The following is a 12,899-nucleotide window of genomic DNA, read 5'->3' as shown; positions in this document are numbered from 1 at the left end:
TATCGGTTCATTTTTGTCCAGACCAGAGCCTTACACAAAGACTCAGAACCCTTGAGAATCTTGGGGGCAATGGTGTTGATTAGAGATTTAAATTTAATCTGGATCCCAGTGGCTGCCTCCCCTCTTCTAGGTTGGTGTGTAAACTTGTCAAAATACAGCCACTCCCCGCCCCCCCCCCATTTAAAGCCCTGAATGTCCTTGTCAAAATAGGAACAGAAAAAAAGCCAGATCCATGTTTTCATATAAAATACGTACAAGTGGATTCGATTGTCCACGGTGGGTTGATAGTCAAACCAGGGAGAACCCTTCCCAGAAAGCATGAAGCAGAATTATATTTTTCCTGGAGTTATAATTTATCAATCAAAAAGGAGTTTTCTGGGAAGTTTCCCTCAAGACAGACATCAATATTCAGGCTCTGGGCACCTTCCCACAACACTGGGGATCAGTCCAGGAATGGTGGGTCTTCAGGTAGAATGGAAAGACCCAAAGTCACTAAATTATTTCAGTAATAAATTACCAGAAACCTAGAGAAAAACCAAACATGACATAGTCTTCCCTTAGTCCTGCTCCATTCCAGGAAAGAAAGCTGTCAGAGGGAAGATAACAAAACTTTCAAATATTAGCAACAAATGGCTAGATTTGGAGGGTTCTCACTGATTTCCAAGGATTAGATAATTCCCATGCTTCATTAACAATTGTGGAGTGTAACAGGTGGGGGAAAAATCCATTTTAACTAACTCTAATACTTGCCCAATCCCCATCACCTTTAATTGGTGGCTCTGAGTCACCTGCCAAATGTCAGTAGTGTCTTTCACACACATGCACGCACCCTCACATAATCTGGGGCATGGTGTACCTCCTGAGGCATAGGGACCATCCCACCTGCAGGCCCCTTTAGCACCATCACTTACAGCAGGGGGAGGAACAGGCTTTGGTATCAAGGCAAGAAGAAATCAGCCTCAAAGCTGCTCTTATCCATGTTTATTGAGAGAGTAGGGGAAGGAAGGCTGGATGTTCAGGGCTGGGCAGCAGGTCCCCAGCCTACAGATGGCAGCATCATTGTCCCCAGGCAGAGATACTACAGCCTCCGCTCAGCCAAGGTACATCAGGGACCCCTGGAAAGGAGAAGCCAAGTTTGAGTGTGCTCTCCTCCATCCCACTGCCACTGGGCACTTGAGGGCACAGATGTGACTCTGGACAGAGTCCCCAACAAGGTTATACCTTACCCCCAAGGGCCCTCAGCAGCCCCTTTGCCATTCGTATGTGGTCAACTTGGTTCCCACCCAAGGACATCCTGTTTCTGGGGGCCAGCAACGAGGATTCCCTGACATGGGGCTGGGATGCCTTTGTGGCATTTTGAGGAGCAGATCATTCCACTCTGGGAGGATGGCTGGGGAGGACTGCCTTCACAGGGAGGGTGCACAGGGTGCCCACATTACCAGCAGAGACTTCACAGCTCCCACGGCCTCAGGGCCCAGCTCGGCCACACACTTCCTGGAACCCTCAATGAGATGTTCCACTGGGATCCCCAGGCTGGTCAGGATGAACTTCAGGGGGCTGAAGCCTTTGAGAAGGGGGTTGGCCATGGCCCCTGCCCCAGCCAGAGCTGCTGTCTCAGTTATGTCTTCTGCCCCAGCCAGGGCCTCTGCCCCAGCCTCCACAGCAGGGTTGAGGTCGGTCAGAGCTGAGGCCACAGGCTTGACCATTGTGTCCATGAAGAAAGTGGCAGCTGCAAACACAAGTAGAGAAGAGCCCTCTGTCTGGACTGGGCCTCTATGGAGACCTGCCAAGGGCCTGTCTCCTCCAGGTTGTGCATGCTCCCCTAACCACCCACTGACAGCTACCCTGTCTGAGTTGGGGGAGGCCCAGCCCTGAGGAGTCCTCTGCTGGTTGGGAGAGGCAGTCATGTAAGCAGATCGCTGTGGCCCAGCAAGCAAGCAGCTGGACAGAGGGACATACAAGGTGGCTCGAGGGTGGAGGGAGGTGAAGAAAGCTCTGAGTAGGATCCAAGACAGGCTTCCCAGATGAGGGGACACCTGGGCTGTGCCTTGAAGGAAGAAGCAGAGAGCAGATGGGTAGTCCTTGACCAGGGCCAGCACTGGCATTGGCCAAGGCTTGGACAGCCTGGTGTTGGGTGAAGAGAAGAAAACAGGAATGGTGGGAATAGGAAAGGAAGTCTGAGGGCTGGGGCAGGCAGACCCCAGAGGACCTTGAAGTCCCAGGAAGGACCAAGACATCCTGCCCAGAGGGACGAAGAGCCCAGGAGGTGGTAAGCAGAGGAGTGGCCTGGTGCCCAAGGCAGGGGCAACAGGGGACCCGACCAGAGCCTCTGCCAAGGCCCCATAGAGAAGAGCTGGGAACTAAGTCCTGCAGGCACTCACCAGGATGACTGAACAGAGCCACACAGAGCACCAGGAAGGTGGCCGTGAGCTCCATGGTGGACTGGGCTCAGTGGCTGCTCCTGGGAACAGAGACAGGCCTCGCTGTGATTCATATACCCTGTCCTCACCCCTCTCCCAGGCTGGGGCCTCACCCACCTCATCCTCCTGAGAAATGTGTTGTTTGCTCAGCTAGTAGAGCTCCAGCCAACTTCCTCCTCAGCCTGGTGGGCCCTGGGAGACCCATGCCCTGCTACACACCCAGGGCCCAAGGACTTCCTGTTGGCAGGGCCCCTGGACCAGAGGGCTGGGCTCTTCATTGAGAGCAGAAATGTAGGCTATGCTTTGTGCGCACAAGGCCCACCCAGGATGTTGCCTTTGCAGAGAGCTCTCTGTTCTGACCCCACCTGGTCCTCCAGCACTGCTGTGGGCCCTGTTGAGGAAGGGGCAAGTCCTTCCTCCTGCTGCCAGACCATGGAAATAGCATGCAGTGGGGGTCCTCTTAGCTCTTCTGGTCCTGGAGAGGCAGAGAGGAAACTCCAAGCCCACCCAGGTCAGACCTCATTCCTGGCCACCTCCCTGGTGAGGCCACAGCCAGCTACCAGTGAGAACACAAGGACCTGGGACAGTTTTCCAACTCTGCCATCAGTCTCCATACTAAGAGTTTCTTTAAAAGTCCTTACACATCTGTCACTACAGAATATGACAATGGAGGATTAGCAGAACATATTTAGCCCCATGACACAGGCTCATTGGTGGGGAGATCTGAGTTTTCACGGAGTGTCATAGAATACCGCCCCCCCCACCCCCCACTTTGGTTACAAGAGGGTTTTGACCTTTGCAGCCTGGCGGGTCTCCAGCCACTCCTGAGCTCCCACGGCAGGCACTTTGCACCCTCCGCCTGCAGACAGCACAGGATTTATTAAGTAGCTGTGACCAGTGTGTGAACATTCATGTGGTCTTCACACAATTCTTACACTTTGTCTTGATTGGGGGTGCTTTGCATTATCATTCTCAGTGTGGAACTAATTGCAATAGAATATACATTTCCAACTTGTAAAAATTCACTTTCGGGGGATTTTTCCAAAGGGTTCCTGCTCTTGAGGCAAGGACAAGACCCAACAAGAGAGTGGGATCCAGCAGGGTAGGGGTAGGGGTAGGATCCAGCAGGGTAGGGGCTCCTGGGTGGCTCAGTCGGTTAAGCGTCCGACTTCAGCTCAGATCATGATCTCACAGGTTGTGGTTCAAGCCCCATGTCGGGTTCTGGGCTGACAGCTCAGAGCCTGGAGCCTGCTTCAGATTCTGTGTCTTCCTCTCTCTGTGCCCCTCCCCGACTTACACTCTGTCTCTCTCTCAAAAATAAATAAACATTAAAAAAATCGAAGAAAGAAATAAACAGGAGATGTGGTTCATCCCTGCTTGGGACTGGAAGGAAGCCTTAGCAGTCACAGGGCCACCTAACTTGTCAGATTCAGGCAGCGAAAGGACCCCAGACCCACTGGGGTCTTGGGGGTGGGTGGGGACAATGTGGAGAGAGGGAGAAGGGCAAGGTCAGGCTCTGTTCCTTGTGAACTTGAGCCATGACTTCCAAGTGGCATCTGGTTGTGGGGAATGCAGATGGGGCTGCCCTCTTGTTGGTCAAGCCCTGCATGTGGTGGTCACAGTGCACCCCTTGTCCACAGAGCTTGGACAGCACAACCGAACACAATTCCAAATAAGAAACAGAACAGGGCAGGATTCTGAGTTAGTGGGTCCTCAGGGCTGACTTAATTACCGACCCATTTCACAGTTCTGGGACCGCACCCCGACAGCAGTCCTGACCTCATGAAGCAAAGGATGCAAAGTGACCCTGTCATTGATGGCAGGGGTCGGGAGGTGGCAATGCTCTCCACTCCTGGTCACCTACACCTTTAGCTGTCAGGGTGGGTTTACAGAAGAAAGAAAAGGATGGACCAGGTTTCCTGCAGGGGTGGGATCCCGAGCCAAGCACCACAGCCCCAGTGACCACAGCTCCTGCCAGCTGGTCCACGGCCCCTCACAGCTGATGGTCCTGCTCATTTGGTGGGTCCACTGTTCTTCCTCTTTTGTCCAGGTGGCTGTGCTTCAGCCAGTGCTGGTCCTCTCTGCCCTGTGGCTCTTCTCTCTCTTAGGTACGGGCCATGGAAGCGGCCCCTCAGCCCTGCAGTCTAGGCTCTGGGCTCTGACCCAGCTTCAGGCCTCTGTGGTCTGGGGCCAAAAGGACTCCGGGGTTTTATTCTTCTCCACCATTGCTCCCTTGGGGGTTCCAAAGGGATGGCCAGAGCAAGGCAAAATTCCCTGAGTTCTTGGCCAAAACCCATCTAATGGAACTGCAATCCCAACATTGGCCTCACCAGGGACAGATGGCTCTTCACTGAGCTTTATCTGACTTTTTTTAAATGCACTAAGTGACCAGGGCCCAACAAGAGAAGACCGACTGTAAGAGTTGACCCAGAATTACGGAACCAGGGATCTGAACTTTTGTGACCTTAATCCCCAGAGCCAAGCCACAGTCACTCTGTTCCCAGCTGGGCTTCCATCTTTGCATCTGGTGCCCAGGGCAAGTGCCCCCACAAATATTCATTGCATCTGAGATAAGAGGTAGCAATGAAAGTATTGCATGAAGTCACATTTAACATTTTTGTATATATTTTTTCTGATATCAAACACAAGTGCCTTTTATTTTTGTGTAATGTTTACTTTTTTTTGAGAGAGAGAGAGCACGCACACTAGTTGGGGAGGGGCAGAGAGAGATGGGGACAGAGCATCTAACATAGTCTCTATGCTGACAGCATTCAAACTCATGAACTGTGAGATCATGACCTGAACCAAAGTCGGATGCTTAACTGTGCCACCCAGGAGCCCTGAGTGCCTTGTATTTTTACTTGCTAAGTTTTGTCTACTAGTCTTGCTGATTCTTCCCATGGATGTCTTCACTGGGGTCATCTACAGGATGGGGACATTTATAGAGACACACCCATGTCAAGAACTGTGTCTTCCTGCTCCATTCGGGTGAGGGGGTCCCAGTGGCTGCCCCATGCTGGGAATTCCATCCAGGGAATCACCTCCTCCTGGGTTGTGTGTGTCCCTTTGTTTCCTTCAATTTCCCCAGAGGATCAAGGTCAACTTCAGGCTCCAGCCAGGATGGGGCTTGGGTAGTCACCAGCTGTGTGTGTGTGTGTGGAGGGGTGTGTGCGGGGGTAGAGGACTTGGGGCTTCAGCTGCTCTGCTCATAGGATTATCCCTGTTTCCATCCATTGCCCAGACTCCCTATTCTGAGCCCTTTGTGGGGTGGTGTCTGCACAGACGGTGGGGTTTCCCTTCCTTGACACTGCCAATCCCTCTACCTACCACCCCCTCACCCTGGAAATGATTGTTCTATTGTTTGTCTAATAAGGTTTAAATAATTATTATTGAGGGGCACCTGGGTGGCTTAGTTGGTTAAGCATACACTTTGGCTCAGGTTATGATCTTACGGTCTGTGGGTTCGAGCCCATGTTGGGCTTTATGCTGACAGCTCAGGGCCTAGAGCCTGCTTCGGATTCTGTGTCTCCCTCTCTCTCTCTGCCCCTCCCCTGCTCATGCTCTCTCTCTCAAAAATGAATAAATATATTTAAAAATTAAAAAAAAATTATTGAGATGAGACTCATATAACATAAAATTAACCATTTCAAAGTGAACAATGTTGTGCCACCGTAACCTCTATCTAGTTCCAAGACATTTTTATCCCCTTGAAAGGAAACCCCATACCCACTAAGTAGCCCTTTCCCATTCCTGCTCCCTCTCTGGCTCTGGCCAAACCCTCAGTCCATGGCCTGTCTCTATGAATTTGCTTATTCTGGGTATCTCATATCTATGTAATCATACAACGTATGACATAGCATATTTTTAGGTTCATCCATGTTGTAGCCTGTGTGGTGCTTCGTTCCTTTTTATAGCCAGTTATTCTATTGTATGGACATACCACAATTTGCTTGCCCACTTATCCACTGATGAGAGCTGTTTCCACTTTTTGGTTATTGTGAATAGTGCTGCTGTGAGCATGTGTATGCAAGTATTTATTTGAGTACCTGTTTTCACTTCTTCTGGTAGATACCCAGGAATGGAAACCTGATTCCTATGGTTATTCTATGTTTAACCTATTGAGAAACCTCCAAAACTGTTTTCTATAGGAGATGTACTGTTTTATGTGAGGTTTCCGATGTTTCCATTCTCACCAACGCTTGTTTTCTGGTCTTTGTTTTGCTATTATAACCATCCTAGTGTGTGTGAAATTGTACCTTAATTATGTTTTTATTTGCATTTCCCTAATGACTGATGGACATTTGCATATCTTCCTTGGAGAAGTTTCTACTCAAGTCCTTTGCCCGTTTTTAAACTGGGCTCTTTGTCTTTTTGTTGTGAGCTGTAAGAGTTCTTTATATATTCTGCATACTGGACCCTTATCAGATAAACAGTCTGCAAACATTTTCTCTAATTCTGTAGGTTTTTTCACTTTCTTTTTTTGTTTGTGGTGTTTTTTTTTTTTTTTTTTTTTTTTACTTTCTTGATAGTGTTCTTTGGTGCACAGAAGTTTTCAATTTGATATCAAATTTACCTATTTTTTTATTTTCTTGCTTGTGCTTTTGTTGTCATATCTAAAAATTCATTGCCAAAGCCAAGATTTGGTCATGAAGATTTATCCTTATATTTTCTTCTAAGAGTTTTGTGGTTTTTGCTATTACATTTAGGTTATTGGTCAATTCAATTTTGAGTTACATTAAAAAAATTTTAATGTTTATTTATTTTTGAGAGTGAGAGAAACAGAATGTGAGCAGGGGAGGGGCAGAAAGAGAGACACAGAATCTGAAGCAGGCTCCAGGCTCTGAGCTGTCAGCACAGAGCCCGATGTGGGGCTTGAACCCATGAACTGTGAGATCATGACTTGAGTTGAAGTCAGACGCTTAATTGACTGAGCCACCCAGGTGCCCCTGAGTTACATTTTGGGATTCATCTGCATTCTTTTGCATGTGGGTATCCCGTTCATCCATTTTTTATCACTCAGAAATTTCTTGGCTTGTTTGTCATTTTATGACCATTTTTTTTGTCTTTGTGGGTTTACAACTTGAAACAATTATTATTAGTCTATTTTTAGTAGAAATTTGGGAGAGAGTAAAGTAAATGCATGTGCTTAATGGAAATCATAAGATTTAAATTTGCAAATGTCTCTGATGTCTTCCTACCTGCTTCATTCTCCTGGTGTCTCACTAATGGGAGCAAAACCTCATTTTTTCTGACCACTGTCAAGTCAAGCACAGAGAAAGCAAGCCCCAAGTTTTCTCAAACAAATAATGACTAAAATTGTTTTGAAATTTTCAATGATTTATTGATAAAAGACAATTCACCCTTTGGGGGAAAAATTACCAGTGTTTACAAAGTTCTATAGATGACAGAAATCCCTTGTGGGGTTTGAGAGGCCTCAGGGGTCAAGCCCCTTTCTTGTTAATCTCCCTCTGTGCAAATCTAATTCTAGAAATTAATCCTACAGACATAAACAGATATGCCAACAAAAATGCCTTGTGACAACGTCCGTGACAATTACTTATAAAAGGAAGCAGGCCTGCAGTGTGCCTTTTGTGCGTTCCCCAGGACTTTTGCCTTGGTGTGTGGGTGTCTTCTTCCATAAATTAAAAAAATACATGTATATATTTCATGACTACATTGATGAATCCAGGCTGGATCCATTATACATATAATTATTATTATATTATTTTTTTATTCAAAGAGAAACTAAAATGAAAACCTTCTTGTGGTCTTAAGTACATCACTGGCACTTGGCTTTGGGCCTCCTGTACGTACATGGTGGAGAAACCATCTGCCATTAGTGGAAGTAACTGGAGACAACGCATTGTCACAGAAACTGTGGGCTGTCTTCATAATGTCACTGCCAAAAATAATGAAGGAAAATATTCTTATCTGGACTGAGGTGGAGTGCTTGGGGGGGTCACCTGCCCCTCTGCACCACCCCCAGCAGTGATGCTGCTCGTGTGCCCTGGTGTTGCTTGAGCACAAGTGGCCTGGTCCGTGGTCACTGCGCTGTAAGGGCAGGCACCAGGGCCCAGCTCAGGGTCCAGCTCTGCTCCTGACAATCAAGGTTTCAGGGTTCTTATCAAGTCCAGTTCACGGTTACTGCCAGGTTGGGGTGCAGAGGGGTAGATGATCCTCCACACACCAGGCCCAGTCCAGATGAGGGACATTTTCCTGTGTCATTTTTTTAAAAGATTTTTAAAAATGTTTATTTATTTTTGAGGGAGAGAGACAGAGAATGAGTGGAGGAAGGGCAGACAGAGAGGGAGACACAGAATCTGAAGCAGGCTCTAGGCTCTGAGCTGTCAGCACAGAGCCCAATGTGGGGCTCAAACTCATGAACCACTAGATCATGACCTGAGCCAAAGTCAGACACTTAACCGACTGAACCACGCAAGCGCCCCTCCTGTGTCATTTTGTTTAAAGTTTATTTATTTATTTTGAGAGAGACAGAGACAGTGTGAGCAGGGGAGGGGCAAAGAGACAGGGAGAGACAGAATCCCAAGCAGGCTCTATGCTGTCAGCAGGGAGCCCGACACAGGGCAAGATCCCACAAACCATGAGATCCTGACCTGAGTGGAAAGCAAGAGTCTGACGCTTAACCAACTGAGCCACCTGGACACCCCTCCTGAGTCATTTTTGAGAGGAGCACTTTTTGTGGCATTATGGAGAGGGCCACCCTGGTCCTATTCTTTATGCTAGGAGAGCTTAGAATGGACACCTAGTTGTGTTTGCTTTGTTGGCCTCATCTGCCTCCAAGTACGCCTCATTACAGAGGCAGCTACCTGTTTCTCCGAAGTGGCTGACCAAGCACAGCCCCATGTGACTGGAGGGAATTGGCACTGGCCCAGGGCCGAGACCCCCGCAAGCCAGGACCCCATCCAGAATTCTGCACTGGAGACCCCAGAAGTGCTGGGGGTGATCAGTGTGGGACCTTGGGACTTGACCTGTGGACACCTTCCCCTGTGCTGACAGGACTAGAAAAAGTTGACTACAGGGAAAGAACAGAGAGAAACCAGAGGCTGGAGGAGGTGGGGGCATGCAATCTGTGGGCTTCCAGCAGCCTGGCTTTTCGGCGGCATTCCAGTGGTCTCCCTGCATCCCCTTCCTGGAGTTATCTTTAAAGTACCCACCCCTCCTTCCTGCACAGTGGTCAGAGTACACCTGTTCCTGGTTTCCCATGAGCCTGAACAGTGATGGTAGGTCTCCTTCCAAGGAGATTTCCAACTCCAAAGATTTCCAACTCCAAAACTACATCCCCATAGCTACCCAGCAATGTGTGTGTCATTGTGTCCCCATTTCACCACTGAGGCCAAGAGACTGGTCTCAGGCCCCTAAATCATAGTGGTCAAGGCCAGGACTTTATTGAAGCCAGACTGACCCTTCACCTCACATAGGCTTGCAGAGCCCCCTGACTACCCCCAATCCCTAGGGAACCTTTGGCAGAAGGCAGTGGTGGGGGCAGCTGAGGGTGTGTCCAGAGCCTAGGTGGCCTGCATCGCAGGGGGTGCCTTTGCATTTGGCTCCTGATCCTGCTGCAACAATTCACCACATACTTAGTGGCTGAAACAACACACATTTATTTGCTCCCAGTCTGGAGGCTGGACTTCGCCAAAGTGTGGGCGCTGTCAGGGCCAGGCTCCCTCCAGAGGCTCTGTGGGCCTCTCCCAGCTTCTGGTGGCTGCCCAGATTCCTTGGTTTATAGTCGCACCACTCCAGTCTCTGTCTCTGTGGTCATGGAGCCTCTTCCTCTTGTGTGTGTGTGTGTGTGTGTGTGTGTGTGTGTGTGTGTGTGAAACCTCTCTGCCTCCCTCTTTCTTTCTTTCTTTCTTTCTTTCTTTCTTTCTTTCTTTCAAGTTTATTTATTTATTTTGAGAGAGACAGAGACAGTGTGAGCAGGGGAGGGGTAGAGAAAGAGGAAGAGAGAGAATCCCAAGCAGGCTCAGCACTGCCAGCGCAGAGTCCGATGTGGGGCTCGAACTCACGAAACTGCGAGATCATGACCTAAGCTGAAACCAAGAATCCGACACTTAACCGCCTGAGCCACCCAGGTGCCCCTCTCTGCCTCCCTCTTTAAGATTACATACCATTGCTTGCATTAGGGCTCACCAGATAATCCAGTCTCCTCATCTTCATTTCAAGCTAACTTTGTAACATCTGCCAATACTCTTTTCCCCCATAACATTCAAAGGCTCAGGAGATAGGACCTGGGTAGTGCTGGGGTGCATGTCCACCTCCTGCCCCTGCCAGGAGCCTTCTGCCCCTGCCAGGCCAGTGGAGGGCGTCCAGAGGGTGTCACAGCCTAGCTGGCATGAGGAGAGTGTGCAGGGTGGGCGGCGGCCATCAGCATCCACCTGGGCCTCCCTGAGCCCGCTCTGGCACACACAGCTGCCTCCTGCTGGCAGAAGGCTGAGTAGACACTGAGGTGTGCCTCCTGCGGATGACATGGTCAGGCTGTCCTGGGCAATGTTTGCAGGACATCCTTTGAGCCAAAACAAACATCAGCTGGTTTGCTCCTCCTGGAATGAAGTGCTGAAGGTAGACAAGAGCTTGGGCAGCCCCGGGGGTGTGGGTCAGTTACTGAGTTCAGGGCTACAGAAGGACCAAGAAATCCACCAGACCCCAGAGCCAGGGATTGGGCAGTGAGCTGGCTGCTTCTGCCTGGGCCATGGCTCTGACTTCAGCAAACAACAGGCTGGGGCCACTGAGTGCTGTGCCCTCCATCCCTGAGCGTCCCCATATTCTCTTCCCATCCCCTTTTTGCCAGATCAGCATCTGGTCATGTTTGCTTTGCTGGCCTTGTCTGCCTCCAAGTCCAGAAACAGGTTTCCGAGTCCTGCCTGATAGCCTGGCTAAGTAAATTAAGCAACTTGGAGTGGATCATGATACCAATTCCACCTGTTGGGGGGTTGGCCACTCTGAGCAGGGGGCCCAGCCCTGCCCCCCCACACTTGTGGGTGGCTGGAGCCCCCCGTTCTGGCTGGTGTCTTGATTACCATGCATCACCAGAGCTCACCAGGTTTCCAAGCCCACCTTTTGCTTTCTCTATGACAACTCACTGTGACGTGGTCCCCTTGTCGGCCACTCACATTTGGGGGCTGCTGAGGCCAGCACTGTGCAGTGTGACAGTTTGGGCTTCGGGGTGTGACTGTGAGGCTGCTCAAGCCTGAACTGCCTCTGTTTCCATCTCTGTGGCCTGTGCACACGCTGCCTGGAAGCAGTGCCCTTGGTGTCCTTCCTCATTCCTCATGAGCTCCTTTCCCACGGAAGAATGGGCAAGTTCCTGAGAGGTTCCTGGATCCTGGGACCGCCCCCCATCCCAGCTGTAGCCTGCTCTCAGAGACCCCCCAGAGGGCATGGCCTCCCTGTTTCCTTCCAGGGAGTCCTCCTGGGCCGGGGCCACCACACCAGACAACAGATGATCCCCCACTCTCCTGTCCTGAGTCATCACCATGAGGGGACAGGCAGGGACGGCCAGGGCTTTTCGGGGGACCGAGAGGCAGCCAACCCAGTGGGGCCTCAGAGTGGCTTTACCAGAAGCAGGCTGGGGGCAGGGCCAGAACAGGAGGGCTGCTGGCCTCACCTGCAGGGGAGAAGGGCTGCAGTGTCCCACCCAGGAATCACACCACGAATCTATGCCATCACCCCACCTCGGGCTCCTTCCTCTTCTTCACAGCTTGGTCATCTGGGGCCCTGGGGCCCTGAGGCTCTGGGCAGTGTTCCTGCTTCCATGGGGCCTTTGCTTGGGTCAATATTGATCTGGCTTCTTCAAATACTTCCTTCTGCCTCTTCCCAGAGCCCTGCTGCAGGGAGGGTGGGCAGGTTCGGCAGCCGGCCACAGGGTTTTTGCTGTGTGGGCTTGAGGCATGAGCAAAAGTGACAGAGAAGCTGGCCTGCATGGCTTAAGCAAAGACTGAAATTCCAGTTTCTAAGTAGCTGTCTTCCCCAGGCCTGCAGCCACCAGCCCCATGAGGTTCCCTGGGATCTGCTGCTCTGAGCGGCTATGCTGACCACAGCAGCTGTGGCTGAGCCATGCCCTGGATACCTAGGCCCCATTTTCCTGTTTCAGCCCGGGCCAGAGTGAGCCTCAGCAATCAGGGAAGCATCCACCGGAGGGGCTGCTGGTGGTGGCTCCCTAAATGGAATGGTATGGGGTGAGGGCGCAGATAGTACCACACTCATGAGTCAGAAGAAATGTAGCCCTGAGAACATCAGCCATCTGTCTGAGGTCCTGGGCCAGTTGGTGGGTCTGCACGGTCTCCTGGACCCCTTCCCACAGCAGGTGCCCCTCGGAGCAGCCACCCTCCAGGTGAGGGGTGAGAGTTGGATCAGACCCCAAGGGGTGTCCCAGCCCAAACTCTGGACCAGGACCCCACCAACATGGAGAGGTACTCACTGCCATCCCAAAGTAAGGCTGGCTCGAAGCTGATTCAACAA

General features: G+C 50.6%; 1 protein-coding gene across 1 annotated transcript; it reads right to left on the bottom strand.

Moving 5' to 3' along the window:
* Positions 1–966: 966 nt before the first annotated feature.
* Positions 967–2,467, bottom strand: SCGB3A1 (secretoglobin family 3A member 1). The gene is made up of 3 exons (XM_023254649.2): positions 2,382–2,467; positions 1,440–1,729; positions 967–1,115 (listed from the first exon to the last, which is right to left on the bottom strand). The coding sequence occupies exons 1-3, from the start codon at positions 2,434–2,436 to the stop codon at positions 1,092–1,094; spliced, it is 369 nt and encodes a 122-aa protein (XP_023110417.2). The 5' UTR covers positions 2,437–2,467; the 3' UTR covers positions 967–1,091.
* Between the last annotated feature and the right edge of the window lie 10,432 nt (positions 2,468–12,899).

This window comes from Felis catus, chromosome A1, assembly GCF_018350175.1.
Source record: "Felis catus isolate Fca126 chromosome A1, F.catus_Fca126_mat1.0, whole genome shotgun sequence".
In the NCBI taxonomy this organism is placed as follows: Eukaryota; Metazoa; Chordata; class Mammalia; order Carnivora; family Felidae; genus Felis; species Felis catus.
This window is presented reverse-complemented; position numbering and strand designations above follow the sequence as displayed.